This window comes from Neurospora crassa, linkage group III (assembly GCF_000182925.2).
Source record: "Neurospora crassa OR74A linkage group III, whole genome shotgun sequence".
In the NCBI taxonomy this organism is placed as follows: Eukaryota; Fungi; Ascomycota; class Sordariomycetes; order Sordariales; family Sordariaceae; genus Neurospora; species Neurospora crassa.
Genome location: NC_026503.1, coordinates 1851332 through 1869776, shown reverse-complemented (window position 1 = coordinate 1869776; position 18445 = coordinate 1851332). Strand labels below are relative to the sequence as shown.

General features: G+C 53.0%; 6 protein-coding genes and 1 non-coding gene across 8 annotated transcripts; 2 read left to right on the top strand and 5 right to left on the bottom strand.

Moving 5' to 3' along the window:
* The first annotated feature begins 189 nt into the window (after nt 1-189).
* NCU06198 (GDP-mannose transporter) lies at nt 190-2912 on the top strand. Its single transcript, XM_957821.2, has 4 exons — nt 190-863; nt 960-1050; nt 1117-1497; nt 1564-2912. The coding sequence occupies exons 1-4, from the start codon at nt 591-593 to the stop codon at nt 1995-1997; spliced, it is 1179 nt and encodes a 392-aa protein (XP_962914.1). The 5' UTR covers nt 190-590; the 3' UTR covers nt 1998-2912.
* A 242-nt stretch (nt 2913-3154) lies between these two features.
* On the bottom strand, nt 3155-5769 carry NCU11314. Of its 2 annotated transcripts, XM_011395704.1 has the most exons (3): nt 4526-5769; nt 3949-4370; nt 3155-3824 (listed from the first exon to the last, which is right to left on the bottom strand). In XM_011395704.1, exons 1-3 carry the CDS (start codon nt 4572-4574, stop codon nt 3351-3353), a joined length of 945 nt encoding a protein of 314 aa, XP_011394006.1. In that variant the 5' UTR covers nt 4575-5769; the 3' UTR covers nt 3155-3350. The 2 variants fall into 2 exon arrangements, with proteins under 2 accessions (XP_011394006.1, XP_011394007.1); XM_011395705.1 differs by having other exon boundaries at nt 3949-5547.
* Nucleotides 5770-6627: 858 nt separating this feature from the next.
* On the bottom strand, nt 6628-7520 carry NCU06197 (hypothetical protein; the record flags this gene model as incomplete). Its single annotated transcript, XM_957916.3, has 4 exons — nt 6628-6649; nt 6777-6895; nt 7097-7274; nt 7336-7520. 4 exons carry the CDS (start codon nt 7518-7520, stop codon nt 6628-6630), a joined length of 504 nt encoding a protein of 167 aa, XP_963009.3.
* A 1-nt stretch (nt 7521) lies between these two features.
* Nucleotides 7522-12584, top strand: NCU06196 (hypothetical protein). Its single transcript, XM_957915.2, has 2 exons — nt 7522-11487; nt 11555-12584. The coding sequence occupies exons 1-2, from the start codon at nt 8604-8606 to the stop codon at nt 11830-11832; spliced, it is 3162 nt and encodes a 1053-aa protein (XP_963008.1). The 5' UTR covers nt 7522-8603; the 3' UTR covers nt 11833-12584.
* Nucleotides 12585-12956: 372 nt separating this feature from the next.
* On the bottom strand, nt 12957-13066 carry NCU15227. Its single transcript has one exon. It is a non-coding gene; the product is annotated as a tRNA-Leu (tRNA).
* A 125-nt stretch (nt 13067-13191) lies between these two features.
* NCU06194 (MBOAT family protein) lies at nt 13192-16067 on the bottom strand. The gene is made up of 5 exons (XM_957913.3): nt 15587-16067; nt 15478-15522; nt 15317-15416; nt 14208-15229; nt 13192-14134 (listed from the first exon to the last, which is right to left on the bottom strand). The coding sequence occupies exons 1-5, from the start codon at nt 15606-15608 to the stop codon at nt 13512-13514; spliced, it is 1812 nt and encodes a 603-aa protein (XP_963006.2). The 5' UTR covers nt 15609-16067; the 3' UTR covers nt 13192-13511.
* Nucleotides 16068-16439: 372 nt separating this feature from the next.
* mmm-1 (maintaining mitochondrial morphology-1) lies at nt 16440-18297 on the bottom strand. Its single transcript, XM_957912.2, has 2 exons — nt 18191-18297; nt 16440-18103 (listed from the first exon to the last, which is right to left on the bottom strand). The coding sequence occupies exons 1-2, from the start codon at nt 18223-18225 to the stop codon at nt 16891-16893; spliced, it is 1248 nt and encodes a 415-aa protein (XP_963005.1). The 5' UTR covers nt 18226-18297; the 3' UTR covers nt 16440-16890.
* Nucleotides 18298-18445: the final 148 nt, after the last annotated feature.

Genomic DNA, 18445 nt, shown 5'->3' with positions numbered 1-18445 from the left:
GGGGCAGCGTGACAGTTGCGGGACAGTGTCCGCTCTCAGGCAGGGAAGTCGAGGCAAGGAAAAGGGGTTGTGTGGGGGAGCGCGGGCCACCTACTGGAGTGTCGAGGCGCCAAGCCTGATTGGAGAGCGGGCGGGTTTCGCATCTGGCAATTTAACTTGACAGGAATTCTTCCAAACCCTTTTTCTGACACGCGTCTGAAGTCGCCGGCGCTCTGTGCTCATACACTACATAGGACTTGCCTGTAGAATCTCCCAAGTTGCCTTCCTGCTCTTGGCAACCAGCAAGGCTCAGGATATCCGTTTTCGGTTCTGGAATGGTGTCAGCGTGAACAGCCGCATCCACCTTCATTCTTTTCTACTGCACGGCTTTTGCGACTAGCGCACCGACTAATAACGGTCGGTCGGTACCTTGTTGGTCTTCGCTTCGCTCGTTCCAAGGCGGTCAGTCAGCCAGCCCGCGCGCATCCCACCCGACCCGTCTTTTCGACCGTCGCTGCATTTCGCAACTTACAACTTTTTCCCTTTACCTACCGGACCACCCGCCTGTCTTTTTCTCACCACATCGACGTAATTCCCGTCAGTAGCACACCATGGCCAACAAGAGAAACGAAGACATTGAGTTGGGCCCCGCCGAGGGTCGGGGTTCGACCGACAAGGACCCTTTCCTGGCCAGGAGATCGTCTTCGCAGCCAAACCGCCCTCAACAAGCTGGTCCTTTCGGCGGCTACTTCGACAAGATTGACCACAGTCCCGGTGCCTCGATTATCGCCTACTGTCTTTCCTCGATTTCCATGACGGTTGTCAACAAATACGTTGTGTCTGGCAGTGAATGGAACCTCAACTTCTTCTACCTTGCTGTGCAGGTACGTCAGCCGGAACAAACACGCACACCCCAAGGCTTCAACCGCCGGACGAGAAGAAAAAAGAAGAGAACGCTAACAATACCTCCATGATGGTAGTCTCTGGTCTGCACTGCCGCCATTCTGATTTGCAAACAGTTGGGCATGTTCCAGAACCTCGCTGCTTTCGACTCGACCAAGGCAAAGAAATGTAAGCCTTCCACTTGTTTCAGCTTGTGAAAGTCTGGAGCTGTTGGCTGACACAGGGCTGCAACAGGGTTTCCTATCTCGCTCTTGCTCGTGGGCATGATCTATACCAGCACCAAGGCGCTTCAATTCCTCTCCGTGCCCGTGTACACCATTTTCAAGAACCTGACTATCATTGTTGTTGCCTACGGTGAGGTCCTCTGGTTCGGCGGCAGCGTCACCCCCATGGCTCTGCTCTCCTTCGGTTTGATGGTCCTCAGTTCCGTCATTGCTGCCTGGGCCGATATCCAAGCCGCCGTCGAGGGCGTTGGTCACACTGCCGAGGCTACCGATGCTATCTCCACCCTGAACGCCGGCTACGCGTGGATGGGTATGAACGTCTTCTGCACCGCCGCGTACCTTTTGGGCATGCGCAAGGTCATCAAGAAGATGAACTTCAAGGACTATGACAGTAAGTGGCTCTGGCCGGGATTTGTCTAGTGACAAAGTTCATTACTAACCGAATTTCTTACTTCAGCCATGTTCTACAACAACCTCCTCACCATTCCCGTCCTGATCGTTTTCTCCCTGCTCTTCGAGGACTGGTCCAACGATAACTTGATCAAGAACTTCCCCGTCGAGACGCGCAACAGCCTTTTCATCGGCATGATCTACTCTGGTCTCGCTGCCATCTTCATCTCGTACTGCTCGGCCTGGTGCATTCGCGTCACCTCCTCGACCACCTACTCCATGGTTGGCGCCCTCAACAAGCTCCCCCTCGCCATCAGCGGTCTCATCTTCTTCGACGCCCCCGTCACCTTTGGCAGTGTCACTGCCATCTTTGTCGGCTTCGTTTCTGGTCTCGTTTACACATGGTCAAAGACCCGACAAAAGGTCTCCCAGATCCTGCCCACTACTCAGCCTACCATGAGCGCTAGCGCGGCCAGCAACAGGGATGCGGCAAATGCTTGATTTCACAGACCGGTGCGGAGTTGGGGGCAGCAGTGCTGAGTGAAGCGCGTTGCAGCCTCATGGCGGAAACGTGACAGACTGTGCAAGCTCGAGTATTGCGCGGATGCAACACTAAATGGTCTTACCAGCTCGATCTCAGCTTCTCCTCCCCCCCCCCCCCCCCCTCTTTTTTTTCCTTCTTCCCCCACCCTTCTTCCCGTCTTTACCGGGCGCTAGACAAGAAACGGGCTTCGTTGCAGAGGAGAAAATACCTTTGTCTACTTTTGTCCGCCTTTTTCATTTTGGTTTCAATTCCCTGTACAATGCTTATAAACACCCGTTGAAATCCTCTAGTACACTGATCTAGTTTCGCATCAGACTCTTATTGTTGTCTTCCTACTCTCGCTATCTATAAGCATTGGCACAGGGAATAAAACCTAAGGTGTTAGGGAGTCGCAAGCAAGCAAGCAGGTGTGGATAAAACCGAATTGGATGTGTCTTTTTCTCTTCATTTCTCTATAGGGTGGGTGTGAAAGGAGGCTGGTTGGTTGGTTTGGTTATTGGTCCTGGTCGGCCCATGGAAGCACATCACAACAGCATATGTGTGTCGTGTGCCGCGTGTGTGTCGCTGTATGCGTATGGTTAATGGCGTTGGTCTTCTGCTGGATCGGGTCGGTAGAACCTCACTCGGGACAGAAAGCGACGGCGGACGGGTCGGATCTGGTCAAAAGAAGGACAAAGATGTGGGATGAATTTTATCGCGGGATGATAGATGATTGTGGGACAGAGAAGGGGTATATGTGCTCCATCTCTACGAATCTGCTGCGGTCAATGGCATCTTTGTGTTTGGTTACTTTAAGAGACTTGCCTTGTCCGGGAGCACTAGATACGTATACTTAATGAGTTGATGGAAAATAGACGATGGTTCTGCCTACGAGGTGATCCGGTTTCGCTTGCTGTAAGGTCTGTTCGGTCTTGCGATGGCAATCACAGGGCCTGAAGCCGTTCACGTTGAGAATTTCAGACACTTCCGTGCCGATATCAACATTCTCGACCTTCAATTTAGGGCATCATTCGCTAGCTGGCTGGTTCTACCTTACTGACGCGTAATACACACCTTTCAAAACCCGACGTAAGAAGACTCCGACCAGTACAAGTTGTATCAACGCATAGAGAAGTAGTTCACTATTTTTATAGTTTTCATTTGGCCACGTAGGCTAGATGGCTGCCCTTGATCTTGCACTACACATGGTCGGCTAGAGAACGACACCACAAACTTTCAGCGGTATTGCCAACAAGCAAAACCCGACCAAAGACGTCTGTCTAGAGGCCAAATAGTCCTAAGTATCAACACCTCAAATAGCCTCATCATCATCACCTTCCAAATGCGCTCCTAGGCACTAACCCATTCCCCCCCTCCGTCAACGCCCACAACTCCTTCCAAAACCCAACTGCCCCTCCCACCAACAGGGTATAATACCCCACCGTCCACGCCAGCCCACTGCCCCTTCCATCCAACCTTTCCACCCGCCCCCAAACCTTGGGCAATCCCATGCCGTTGCAGAAGGCATGCACCGCGAACGCGGCCAACAGACTACCGGTGCGGATGAAGACAAAGGTCGCGTACGCCCCAAACAAGGTGGTGAAGCTGAATTGGAACACGGACCTTAGAAGCGCGGCGAACACGGGAACGCGCGGGTTTTGAAGCCGGAACTCGTAGAAGTGGTGCACGTGCGCCAGACCGAAGATGACGGGCGAGTAGAAGATGATGCGGGAGACGGGGAGGGGAGATAGCAAAAAGAGGGGGACGGAGGAGGTGCGGAAGAGGAGTTTTTTTGTGAGGGGACCCTGTTTTGTTTTTTGCGTCAGATTAGTTGCATGCTTGGGAAGCGAGGGGATAAAAGGGGAGGACAAGAGGCCCAAAAAAAAAAAAGTAAAAAAAAAAAAAAAAAAAAAAAAAAAAAAACCTTACAGCAACAATATTCCTCCAAGTCAGCATGTCCCCCCACAGCTCCTTCACCGGATATCCCTTAACCCAGTCCTTCCAGCCATCATCAACCACCAGATACAAGAACAGCGGGCCAGCGAACAACAAGGCCGTCAGGCCCAGGGCCCTAGCAGACTCGATGAGGCCTAAAGGCCACAATCCCAAATAGTGAAGGGCATCCGGCAGGGAGAGATCGGCCACGTATAGCAGAATGAAAAAGGTGGACAGGCAACAGCAGAAGCAAGAGATGCAGACGGAGCGGATACGGGCCCGGATCACGGAGGGGTTGTCTCGAGAGAGAGTCGGCGAAGGGCGGGTGAGCGGGGAGAGGTAGAAAGGGAGGAAGTAGGAGAGGGCGTAGAATACGAGGAGGAGGGAGGCGGTGGTGGTGGAGATTGGGTTGCTATCTGTTTCTTCAGAGTTAGCTTTGTTTAACTTTGGGGGTTGTCAAATGTGGTGAGATGGTGTATCGTGCGTCGCGTTGGTAGGTAGGGGTGAGTAAGGGGAAGTAAAGTGAGGGGTAACTGAAGTGAGTGAGTAAATGCGAGCGAGATGAGTGTACTTTTTGACCAGGGGTTAAGCCTGTGAAACAATTCTGAGAAGGCCACCATCCTTTTTTTCTCAACGCTTGTTTATTTGAGGACTTCCAGGCTGATGTGACTTCAAACACAAAAAAGGTCTGACGTGAATAGGTGATTCAGAACAGCCCAAGAATAGACTCAACCAGAGTGGTAACGTTCGGGTCAGCCCGCAAAAGCAGAGGGTGCTCGATTCGATTCGATGCGTCACAATTCAGTTACCCAGTAGATCTGAAGGAAGCCGAATAGGAAAGAGTCGACAACAACGGAGGTTTCAGTTCCAACGTGGTGGTGATATGGTGGTACTGGCGTCGATCCTCGATCCCCGTCTTTGCTTAAGCGCTGTTACAGATTACGCGCGCCGAGGCGGCTGTTGAATGCCGAGAATGTCGAGATGCTTATTTATTTATTTGTTTTTTCTCCAAATAGTTCGGGAGCGTTAGCCGCCGGAAAGCAAGGCCGAAGGTGGTGTACAACAGGCGCGGCAGCAGGCAGGTTTCGAGTTCGAGAAGATGAATGGAGGAGGTGCTGTGAGGTATATGCACAGCTCGTTTTAGATGCCGAGATGTCGGTCGCCTTTCGCGCGCCTGTCGGGAGCCGCTGTCAAGAATTCGGGTCGGGCTTTGACGTTCAGTCCGCTACAGTAGCCGCGTTTGAGAATTTGTTGAAACAGTAGTCGGGAGTGGTGAAGAGGCAACTGGACAGATCTGTTGTTCCTGCAGTAGTGAGGTGTCAATGCCGATCTCCGTGGGCCTTGGGCTGAAGATATGTTCACGAGTCCCAGACGAAGGCTACGGGACCCGTCTCCTTTTTGGTTTCCTGTTGCGTTGTGCACTGGTGGAGGAGAAGGGGACTGGAATGTAAGTAGGTAGTTGTAGCGAGGTTAAGGTTTGCCCCACCGGCATTGCGTCTGACTTTAGCATTGTTGTTTGGGCATTGCGATTCTTCTTTCAAGTGCCCTACGTTCGGGCCGTAGCCGTCAGGGCAGAAGAAGGTTTGAGCCTCCATCCGCCGCATGGCTTCACATTCCATCCGTCGTCTTTCATCCGACCGATCAGTGGATTCGGGGTCCAGTGTATATCGGCCGCTGATATTGGTACCGGTCTACCGGTATACTGGTAGCATTCCGAATGTACCGAGCACATCTCCAATGTATGTCTTTCCGGTGAGATGTACATAGGTGAGGTATACATTGACTCACGCACATTACCTCCGCAAAAAAAACAATGCGCTTCCGCATGTCTTGGAAGGAGGATGGCATCTTTGGATTTGGATTCGTACTCGTCGCATCTCCAACGTGTCCGTCAGGGGTACAGCCGATCAGGAACAAAACACGCAAAAAGAAAAGAAACCAGTCAACTAACTCAGCAACCAACCAGTCCGTCTGGACCACAGCACACCTACTATGCAGTAACTACTATGTACTCCCTCCACTGTTCGCGCCATCAACTGGGTTGTGCATCCAACTGTCTAGTGTAGCCCTCAGCCTCAAAGCAAACGCCTTAGGGATGTCGCCAGTGACGCTTGTGTTTCGAATGGCAAGGAACCTCGCGTGGCGCTCGTGGTTGTGGACCCCTCATTGGCGAATCAAGGTTGCCCCATTGCCCTTTTTTGCGACAAGACAACGTCAGTTTGTGCCTGGCGAGCCCAGCTGTATCTCGTGGGACAGATCTGGGCGGGAGTTGATAGGCTTTGATCTGTTCGAGTTTTGCGGCAGCGATCGACTAGGACGAAGCGAACTCCATTGTGGTGTTGGCGAGCATGGAGAGACATGATGAACGCCATTACCGTTCGTCATGCTTCCCAGTCCATGCCCTATCCCACCCCGGACCGAGCGCAACCCCAGAGATGAGGTCCAAGGGCAGCCGAGATTGGTCAGGAAGGCCCAGTGGAATTGGGAACGGGGACACTACCTTCACTACACTACACTACACGTGTAGAGATGGGGTCAGTGCTCGACTCGGTAAAGAGAAGGTGTGGAAAAAAAGTCCGGACAAGTCACTAGTAGGTCTGGTTGATTGTCGGCTTGAGACCTCGGATCAACTTTCAGAGGCGTTTTCATACTGTAAGGATGCTTTTGCCCAAGTCAAATGCCATACACACATAGGCTGTATTGAATCTGTTTGACCCCCTTTGGATCGGTACCTGGCCATCTAAACGGTTTGAGACAATTCAGAAGACAACTCACCCAGTGTACACTCCTAGAGTACCTAGCTACCAAACTAACTAACATACCAACACTGTATTATATAAGCGTATCCGGACAGTTGCTCACGTCGATTCTTCAAGGGGAATGGAACCAATATGAAAGGCTGGGTGCTGCCATCGCGATGCCTTTCCTCCTCGGCGACTTCCTGTTAGCACCCCAGCTCGCAGTTAGTAGCCTGCAGCTTATTGCAGGCGCCTGCCCTATCATGGCGCTCGGACATGTCGTTACGCGAAATTAGACTTTGTCAAGCTGGCAGACACCTGGTGCCATTTCTGCACTTTGTCACCGCACCAGGGGCTTTTTGGGGCTTTTTGCCGCTTCCTTTTGATAGGCAAGGTAGTATGACCTGCTGAGCCTGCCTCTCACTGCATGCTGCAGCCGGCTGTCCTTCCATGTTCTCAGACTTGGACATGTTCACTGGTTGATATATCGCGGTGCTCCCTGGCAGGCGCATCAATGGTTGCTGGGCTGCAGCGCTCTCGGCGCACTGGCAGCACAGGATGCAACCGCAGTTCTTATTTTTGCTATGTAGTGATTAGCAGGCACGGTCAGCCAATGGAAGCCCTGAAAGAGCCCCGGACCCACTCGACAGGTTTTGTAGGTTTCTCCACGCGGGCTCGGCGGGCTACCGGCCACCCCGGCCATCCCGCGCTACACCACTGGCTTCTGCCCTGGCAAGTCAGGTCCAGTCCTGGCAGGTCTATCCGGGCAGTAGACGTAGGCGGGCAGCAGTGGACCGCCCTTCCACACGGCACGGACGTTCCATTCATTGTTCATTCCATTCCTTCTTCCCTCAGTCTACTCCTTTTCCTTCTTTTTGGCCCGAATCCCGTCCTTCTGTCTCTCTGAGGCGTGTTTGCGAAAGGGCTCCTTCTGTCGTAGAAGTTGTGTGTGTGTGAGTGTAGGAGACCTTTCAGTTGGAGAACGAACTAACTGCGACTTGGACACTCGACCTGGCCGCGGATTCAGACTTGAATTTTGCGTCCAGTTTGTCGTTTTTCCAGTTGCGACTGCCACTCATTTTTTCCATCCTCCACTTGTCCAGTCTGTATACACACTCACTACCTTACCTCCACCTCCACACGTACATACGGCACTACCATACCATCCCTCTAGCCCACCTGCTGCACCACGTTGTTGGTCTTTGGCGCCAGCGACCCGACCTGTCCCCGTCTCGACCCAAGACGGGACTCCTCCTGTCGTCATCTACTAAGCATCCATCCAGCAAGGAGGTGCTGCACACCAACACCACGGGCACCACCAACACACACCCTCATGGCTGTCTGATATCTGCATCCTTTTTCCACTCTCTTTCAAGGGAATTCCCCTTCTTGTCATTCTTTACCAAAAGCCATACTCGCTCTCTCGGTTACCCACGCTACCGGTCACTCTTTGGATACGCTATCGATCGTCATCTGGCTTTACTGTTAATGTTTTATATTATTGCCTCAACCATCGCCATCACCACCACACCACCACAACAACATACCCACCTACCTACCTACTTACCTGCCCAAAGCTGCTAGTACCACCATACTACACAGTCTCACCGCCGCCACCCTCCAGTGTCATCCCACTACCGACGACGACAACAACGACAAGGTTCTTCAGTCCATTGGTTGACAGGAACAGCAGCATCGCGCCTCTTTATACATCTCTTCTGTTCTGTGGCCCTCTTGTGTTTTACATCAGCCAGACAGCCCCACTGCTTCTAAACGTCAACAAGGCTGATTCCGCATGAATCGCACATGGAATTGTCCTGATCGCACCAGTTTTGACGTAGAAAGTGGATTCACAGGATCGCCTGGATCCCGGCCTCGAGCACCGGGTGTATCAGAAGTCAGGAGAGAGCCATGTCGGCGCCACCCAGCCGGCATGGCCCATCAACACCGATGCACCATCAACACCAACGATCGCATTCGCAGACAACTACAAACACCACTAGCACCGCTGCAACCGGCATCCGCGTTGTCCCCTACACGCCGCCCCGACTTGCCGACGACGATGATCGCCGAGACAGCCAGACGTCATCCGTCTACCACTCCAACTCGAGCGCGGACGGGCGCCGCTCGGGCAATTCCAGCGATGACCGCCTCGGACGCCCGACCATTGCATTGGTCGAGGAGGCTTCGGACGAGGAGCGCGAGGAACGTCAGCACACAGAAGGTCCCGATTCGAAGGAGGTAGCAGTTGAGGGTTATGCCGTCAGCGAGACGGCCACCAGCAGCTTGGGTTCCGCATTGTCCTCGGCTACGACGTCGACCCTGTCGTTGTTGGCAAAAGGCCAGGATGAAGGAGTTTCAGGATTGCGCCTTTCTGGCCATTCCACCGTCTCCGTTGTTCGAGATTCAGCCAGCCCGACCCCTTTGCCCAGGAGGCTGTCCGATGTTTCAAGAAGCATTGCCCGATTCAACGCTGCTGCCGCAACCCAGTCTGCATCAAACATTGTCACCCAGGATGTCCGTCGCGGCCGTCGCGATTCAGCCTCGCCTGCACCCACAGTTCGCCCGCGGTCCTACTCCAGACAGCGCAAGGTCATTGCCCTTAACCCAGACAAGACTTTCAGAATCGTCACCACCGACGAGGACCCTACCGACGTCGTCAAGGCCCCCGTCATCCCTTCCTCATCCACAGCCACGTCCTCGTTTCGCCCGTCGGTCGACGTATGGAGTGACGACCGTACCAGCACGTCTCTCAGCATCGATACCCCCTTTACCGTCGGCACCCCCTTCTCGGGTAACACACTTACCGCCCGGGAACCTGCTCCATCTGATCTTGCCGCATCTTTCGTCCAATCTCCTGATTCGTCTACCACCCAACTAATACAAGGTTCTGTGCCCTTGGCTTCAACGTCTTCTGGCAACCGCATGGTCGGTGGTCTACGTAGAGTTACCCATACTGCAGATCTCACGCACGAGTACTCACCTGCGATCGACCCGCCCCTTGCTCCGTTACAAGAAGTAGCATCCAACGAATCGCGTAGCGATAACAACTTGACCCCGACTACCTCGAGGGTTATCGCGCCAAAGCCTTCATTTACATCTGGTATCTCTGGTGTCTCTGGTCTTACTATCGCATCTGACAAGACCAACTACAAGGTTTACGGCATTCACACCTCAGTACCCCAATCCTCCGATAGCCTACCCATCTCTCCTCAGAACGAAGCAACCAACTGGGAAGTTCTTGGCAGCCCGGGGGCTTCATCGCGCGCTCCATCCTCTACCCACGGCAACTGGGAAGTTCTAGCTACCTCTTCGCCCGTATCGCCAGGTGCATCTTCCCTCGCTCAATCAAACTGGAGAGTTGTCGGGGATTCGCCGGTCGCTGCATCTCCTTCCGTTCGGTCGATTTGGGAAGCGCAAAGCGAAGTCTCCCGCCTTCCATCGGGGACTTCCCGCGTTCCATCAGGCCCGGCTAACTGGCAAGTTATCGGTGCTTCCTCGCCGACTGCTCCACCTTCTGCTAGCCCACCCGGAAGCTCAGAGAGCAACGAGAACTTTGTCGTACACTCCCGCTCGACGCCGTCTTCTGTAGCCACCGGTGGCCGTTATTCACAAGAAAGTCTCCGCGTCCCACCGCTCAGACCAGCCAAGAAGAGGTCCCAGGAAAAGTTTGGATATTACAAGCAGCGATCGCGTGAGAACCTTCGAGCCCGCTCCACCTCCTTTCAAAGCGTTTCCTCGGTCGGAGCCCCACCAGTACCGCCTCTTCCGGCCATACTCACGCCTCCGGTCCTTTTCCGCTTCCCGACGTCCTCCAGGGAGCAAACTTCATGGTCGGTACCATCCCCATCCGGGTCATCGGCCGGCTCCTCCTCCGGTCAAGAAACTGTCATCATCCACCGTCCACCGCCGATGACCCAGTCACCACCAGATCGATGGAGCTCACAGTTGTCTACGGTTATGTCCGAAGACGAATACGGCAGCGAGCCAGGCTCTTCACGCCCTGTGTCCCACTCGGTCATGGGCAGCCAGCACCGTTACCGCAACAGCACTGGCGGGTGGGGTGGTTCCACGCACAGCCGTCAGATGCAGAGTATTTCGTCGTCCCTCGCAGCACCTCCTGAAAGTGCCGGAAGTGACAGTGTCGCCAGGCCCCAGGCTGCCCATTCTCGAGGTGGTTCCCTGCCGATTCGCATGGTTCGTGACCAAGATGAGCACGGTGATGGAATTGCAGATCTGCATTCTCACCCTTCAAGATCAGGCTTGTCCTCGTTTCTCCAGCATAGCAGCAGCACCTCGAGCGGGAGCCGTAATCTTCATTCGAGCCATAGCCACCGCTCGCGCCCGTCTCGAGCCAACAGCTTCACGAACTCCATTCCTGCTTGGGCAAGGGTCTACTATGGATCTGGCGAACACCGCTGGGCCGGTCTGCTGTCCTCGTCCGCGTCAGACGCTGGTGACAGCCGCCCGAGCTCTGCTATTGGACACAGTGCATCGCCAAACTCGGACAACTTCCCTATGGAACTTTTTAGCCCCCGCAAGCGCGCGAGAGAAGGCCAACGCAACTCGGATGGCTCCATGGAGATCCAACCTGCACCAACAGACTATGATGTTTTCCGCACACTCAGGGAAAAGACTTCCAGCATCTGGTCCCCACACCTTCGACAGGACCGCCGCCACAGCCGTTTCGATGTCTGGGATCCTCCCACCACAAGCTGGTCTGCTGATAGCGGCGTCACTGGCAAGCGTAACATCCAGATTGTGCTCTTTGCTCTTGGGTTCATCATGCCTTTCGGTAAGCTGCCTCATAATGGGATCTTTTTGTTTTTCACCATTTGCTAACCAGATGTGTTGTATATTAGCATGGATGGTTGCTGCCTTTCTCCCGTTGCCCCCTAACCCGAAAAGCGAGATGCTTGAAAAGGGCACCCACACCCCTGAAGACCCCTTTGACCGCTCAAAGTCGAGGCTCGGATTCAGAACTTCAATTAACCCCATCAGCCCTATGGAGGAAGCGAGATATCTCAGCGCGCGTTGGTGGCGAAGACTCAACACTGGTATGTCCTTTGTCGGAGTAATAATCATTGGCGCCGTCATCGCTCTCGCCGTCATCGGCTCCCAACAAGGCTGGACGGACTGAACGACATGATGGAATGTTCTTTCATCAGGTTCAATGCCCGTCGACACTCGCCCGTTCCCATTTTTCAGCGACTTTCTTCTTTTTCTGTCTCGATAACTATAGACACGATCTTTTGGATTTTGGGAAAACACACTTTTTTCCCGGAATCGGCGGGAGATCTTTGACGAATTACACGACGACATATCATCATCATTAACTAAGTATTGACGATAATTTTGTGGCACGCCTGAAACGGTTTCTTCAACACTGTTTTTCTCTCTTTTACACCAACGCACGCGTCTCGGTCAATCAAAAAGCTTATAGATCTCTCTCGATATCTCGAACGCCGATGAAGACACACATATCACAACGCCTTTCAGCGACTTGATGACGAAATCTTCTTTCCTCGCGGACGGATATCTCTCAATATCATCATTAGCATTTTCTCTCTTTCTGTTTCTATATGGGCTACATACGATGGGGCGGAGTTTATTTTTTATGCGCTTCGCAAAGTACATGAATACCCTTTTTCGACTTTGACATAATGGGGCAAGGGCAATTGTGGAAAAGGGGACGGGAGGTGCGGGGTGGATGTCTGATTGTAGGTGATTATGCAGGCAAAAGTTGCAGGATGAAGAAGGGATAGATACCCATGGTGTTGTTGGTTATGTTGTACGTTTACGAGCTGGATGGATAGGATGAGCTGGGTACATTTTACATTTACCCATCACCGCCACCTCAATGCAAAAAAAGTTACCTTTACGCGATGCCAACTTCTTTCGTCTACCGCCATGTTATAAGGTGCTATGTGAAAGTCTTTCCGTAGACTCATATCGTTCTATCCAGTGAATGGAAAGAATGATATCGGCTCCTAGCAAAAATCTTACATAGCTACAACTCACCCTCAAAGTCAAGCATGAACCTGCTGACAACGAAATCTATACTACTGACCGGATATACCCATGAGACCCAACCCACCACGTCAAATCTCCATCTCCCGGCCATCAACGAACCCAAAAGAGAAAAAAAAGTAGATATAAAGAGAAGCAAAAAAACCCGCCACAGAGACCAAAAAGGAAATGAACAGAATCCTCCGCAAACAAGGATGACAAAACTGGAGAAAAGGGGGGAAAAAATGTAAGTCATGACAAGAGTGGGATTCGAACCCACGCCCTTTCGGACCACGGATATGAGATTTAACTCAGATTAAGGGTTAACCTTAACGTGGCGCCTTAGACCGCTCGGCCATCTTGCCTTCTGATTGGATAATATTTAGAGTCGGTGGAATGAAACTATGAGGAGCACACGTAGCGCAGATTCCGTACTGAATGATTACAGTGAAGACTATGGCTGGACTTCGGTCACCACCAGAAAGAAAACGGGGAGAGTACATGGATGGTAGATTATGTGCTATTGGCATGGAAATATCTTTGTACCGGAATTATAGGGCAAACATCATGATGCAAGCAACAGAGGCCTCGCTTCCTCTTCTTACTCCTGACGCGATGCAGTGCAAAAAAAGATTCGTTTTGCTCACTCTCGCGCCCACTCCCCCAGACTCCAAACGCAGTATCTCCTTAACATCAGCAACCCCTCTGGGAAATGTGTCTCACCAGATCCCACCTCCTATAGCATCCCCCCCTTTCCGATAAAAATGCCACTTCTTACCCACCATCTTAATTTATCAATGAATCAATCAATCACCCGGCTCTCTTCCTAGCCTCCCCCCTCAACGAATCCCTTAAGCCCGTCGCACTAAACGCGCCACCACCAACTCTGCTCTCCATCTCCTTCTTGAACTCCTCCAGCGCCTCATCTAGCTCCCCCTGGGGATCACCACTGATACCCAGCATCGGGCTCCTCGACTGGCTATCCGTGCTCTCCGCCCTGCTGGACGGCTGCTGGTTCAGGTTCTCGCCAAGCAAAGCCGTCGTCTCCATGGCACCCTGCGCGGTAGTACTGCTCGTCTTCTCGTCGCTGATGCTGCTGCGGCCACGGCCGCGTCCACTAGAAGAAGAAGAAGAAGAAGCAGGGGTAACAACGCCTGCCTTGGCGTTCCTCTTCTCCAGAGACTTGCGCAGCCACTTCTTTCCTGGGCTGGAGAAGAAGGCCAGGGCAACGGCGGTGTGGATGATGGCGTAGAAGTAGACGCGCGACCAGGCAGTGATGGATTCGTGGAAGCCGAGAACCAAGAAGGGGCAGACGGCGAAGTTGAAGGTGAGCTGGGTGGTGAGCCAGGAGGCAAGATCGTACCACTTTTTGGAGGGAAGGGGCGCTTGGGTCTTGGGATCGAGAAAGAAGGGGCGGATGTTGCGGCGGACGTCTGCAGACAAATGAAAGCGGTTAGTCAGGAATTCTGAACAAAACATGTATCGATAGGGGATGGGGGGACATACTCTTCGCAGCAGCCTGGATGAAGCTCGCCAGGACAAAGGACAGGTAGTAGCCAGGATAGAACCCGTGCCAGAAAGCGCTGGTGGTAAATGTAGCCAAAGTGGCGCCAAAACCAGGTTTCTTGCCACGGGGAGTGACGCGCAGGTAGACGTAGTTGCGCAGCCACTTGCTGGTGTTGATGTTCCAGTTATCGAGGTACGCCTTGGTGTTTTGCGCAGTCTCCATGCCCATCGGACGGATGTTCTGGAGCCTATCCCAAGAAACCTTGCCCGTGGCAGGATCAACGCCGTTGAAGCCCAAGCCGCTAAGAATGCATGCGCCTTCCGTCATCATCCAGACACCATAGTACTTGGCGCGCGCCGTGATACCAACCATGTGCAGGAAGAGAAGGCGGACGAGGAAGTTGTGGCTCACGAAGCTGTCTCCGAGGAGAGACTCGGGCGAGAACCAGGTAGAGAGCCAGATGAAGAGCAGGAGCCAAGAGAAACCGGTAACGAGCTTGATCATGGCTGGAGTACCGCTGCGGGGGATCTTGCGCTTGCGTCTGGTGGGAGGCTTCTTGGCAGGATCGACAGACTTGGGAATGTCGAACATGGTGGTGTCGAGCCATCGGCGGTACTCGGCGAAGTCGAAGGCGGGCCCAATCATGAGACTGGGGAAGAAGAAAACATATCCAAAGTAGTCCAGCAGGGACGGCAACTCCTTGAGCCGTCTGTCCTTTTGAAAGTCGGAGAGGTGATCTTCGGGGAGAACACCGTCAGCCACGTTCCAGCAGAAAGCGCTGAGCTTCATGACGAGCACCATCTGCGCTCCTGTGATATCGATCGTGCTCGGGTCATTGAGGCGTTGGCGCATAATGTGGTTGATGCTCATGTGGCCCATGAGGAAGACGAAGCCGATCCATGGCATGTAAGGGGAGCCCCGGAGGAACTTTGCGATCGAGTACACGCCAATGGAGGAGATTAGGACAGTTCGGAGGCCGACCCATAGGTCGAAGAGGCCGACGAGGTAAAAGACGCCGATGCTGCGAAGGAAGACTCGTTAGATCTAGTTCCGCCTCTCGGTGTATATAGCTCTAAATCATCGTGCTTAACCTCGAGTAGTGACACACCTTAGACAAAAGAAGTTTTTGAGATGAGGGCGGTTATCCGGTATCCTCTTCAGTAGGCCAGCAAGTGGGTAGGACAAAAAGAAGGAAAAGATGAGCTTGACTGTTTGGAGGACGGGGTTAGCAACAGTCAAAGCCATGTTGCAAGGTCACAAGCCGCTTACGCTCATCCGGGCTGGTCCCGATCTTGCTGCCCAAGTAGGCAAAGGCTGGCAAAGAAGTCAGTGTTGGCAACAAGTCGAAGGCATGATCCGAGGAGCAATGCGGCCGTACGAGTATGTATAAAAGGTATCATGCTGAAAATGTATGATGGCTCAGATCGCGCGTCGGCGTGTGAATAGGACAGGAGATTATGCAATAACTCGACGCTTGTGCTTCTGCCTGGGCGCTACTTCATTGCACGCCGCTCGGAGATGGGCAACGTTCAGTTGAATGTAGGTCGGCCTTCTCACGTCCGCGGGAATGCGAATCGACGCCAGTCGGTGCGGATTGCAGGTTGCAAGATGGCGTGCAGGGAACGATGAACTGGCGTCCAGTAGCGAATTTTATAGTTTTGCATCGGGCGAGGAAGTACACGTTAACAAATATGCAAAAGGACCGGCTATGCTTAGCAACCAAAACTTGATCAAAAAGTGGTCAAGAAGTAGAGCTGAAAAGGGCCAGAAACAAGTGTATACATAATCACACAGTCTATTTTCGTAGTTTCGTTTTCGTCTGAAGATTGCTTCAGAGCGAGTCGAACTGCCGGTACTTGGTGGCTCCCATCGCTTGGGATTGCTCTCCAATTTGTTGTGACATCACCGGATGTTGAGCGCAAAAGTTCGTGCACGAGCCCCACCTCTTTGTAACACCTGAAGCCTGCCGCCATGTGAAACGGTTGGGCATGATCCCAGATCCATCACCTGGACAGTATAAAGCTTTACGCTAGATATGTTTGGCTCCCAGTCTGGGTGGTCTCATGGTCTTGATGAAAGTGGCCTACCATGGGAACGTGTCGTTCAATGAGATCCCATGGAACGGAAGGCCTTCTGTCTATATCAACTGCCTCACACAGCTACGTTGCTGTTGTGATGAATGCAACTGAACCCAGACTCCCTGGTTCAGATCATTCCCATGGGCAGGGTTAGGGTTGTTTCGTTATATTCACATGGTAGGCCGTAGAGATACTCATGGTGCCGTGGCCCATGTACACACTGGTGACACCCCTTCGACGCTCTTCTCTTTTGACCTCTACATCATCTAGAACGACGTGGCACTGATACAGTAGTACTACATATGTACGTGGGATAGCATCTGCAATCTGCAATGGTGACCGCCTCAGCAGTTGCGATTTAGCGGCAGCAACTCCTCTGCCACGGAATTTCGTCAACGTGACAGCGTTTTCGAGGTTCCGCTTTCACATTTTCGGGAAATTATGAAGATCCAGCTTGTGGTGGCGTTCGAGGACATGAGTGCCTGTTCGCGCTACCGACAGTCCCATGGCGGGCTGTAAGATCCCAAAACAGGCCAAGGGCAGTGAAGTGAGAACCACTCTTCAGTCTCGTGTTCCTTAGCCCGTTCGGAAAGGGTATGCTCATTCAGGGCATAGAACCGGGCATAGAACCAGGCATTGACCCGGCGCCGGGAAACTCCTCGTCTGCCCTCGGGCGATGCCTGTATCTTAGCGAGTCTGGCACTCTATCGGCTCCCCCATGCGCTTCAGCCTCAATCTCTTTCCGGGCCTCCTCTCTTACGTCCTTAGCAATATCGACTCCCTTGGCCTTGCTCATAGACCTTTCCACATCTGAGATGGTCTCATCGCCACCACGAGTATTCTTCTTGCGAGGCCACATATTAGGCAGAGCGATCTCCTGGAACCTGGGCTCCACACAGCGCTCATCGAACCACCGATGGAGACGTGATTCGACAAGTTGTGCAATCTTGGGGACATCCTGCAGTCTTGAACGACTCCCCAAAAGACTGCGGATAGAAAAGTCCAGACGATAGTCATCGAGAAAGGTAAAGATCATCTTCGCGGGTTCATTGTTGGACGGGTTGCTGGGAATGAACGAAATGGACAGTGTACCGCTGAACCTAACAACTGAAACAGCCAGGGCCACAGGGAGAACGGCGCTGAGCCTCTTGGGATAGTTGAGCAACAACTTTGTCTCTACCGCCAGGGTGATCATATCACTAAGGTCAACGTCCATTCTGGCTTGGAGACGCGCGCCTTCTCTCGTGGCCATGTTGGCGTCGAAGGCCTTGCCGGTTCCAAAGCTAAGGCCATCTTCGTCCACCGGGATGATGCGGCAGTTGCTGAAGATGGGGAAATCTTCGCCCAGGCTAAGTTCCGTAACCTTGATCTCGTCGAGGAAGTCGGGTCGGGCGGTGCCGTTGAGCGCCTTGCTCAGAGAGGAGAGAATCGCATCGTCGTGTTGGGCATCACTGCGGAATTGGGCGATGGTTTGGGCGATCAGCACGTTGAACCAGTCGAGACTTTCGGGTTGATGGCTGTCGACCTTGTAATATGTTTTGCTAAGAATAGACCCGATGGTCAAGATGGGAGGGCCAGGGCGCAGAACATGCTTCTTATTTAGAGCTGGGTTCTGCACCAGCTGGAGCGCGTTGGTTTCTCGAAGGCTGAGGATTGATTTCTTGTGTGCTAACGTTCGCGATCTTCGGTCGGTGGCGCGGATGGAGGCGACGACTTCGGGCGAGGGAGGATCACCAAAGATGAAGAACTTGATGAAGGCGGCGAGCAAGAGCACCACCGAGAGCTGGCCGAGGATGAGACCCTGCGTGAACGACAGGCTGTTAGACGTGGTTGTTCGTCAGTCAGTTGGTTGTGAGAGTCGGGCGCAGGGGGATAGTTTGTTGTTTTGGAAAATTTGGACTTACGTAGGCTCCGACCTTGATGGGCAAATGTCGGCCATCTTCTTGGGGTTATCGAGGGAGCAAAAGCATCTGTCCGTTCGATAGGTGTTCGGAGAGCTGCTTTGGCTGCGTCTGCATCTCCAAAAAGATGGAATGGAACCAGCAAGGTTCCAATCATTTACTAGTGATCCTTATCTTATCGACCTTTTTGGTGACGTCCATCGCACAGGCCAGGGTTACCTAGTGTAGGTAGGTACATCAAGGTACCTGTGAAAGATG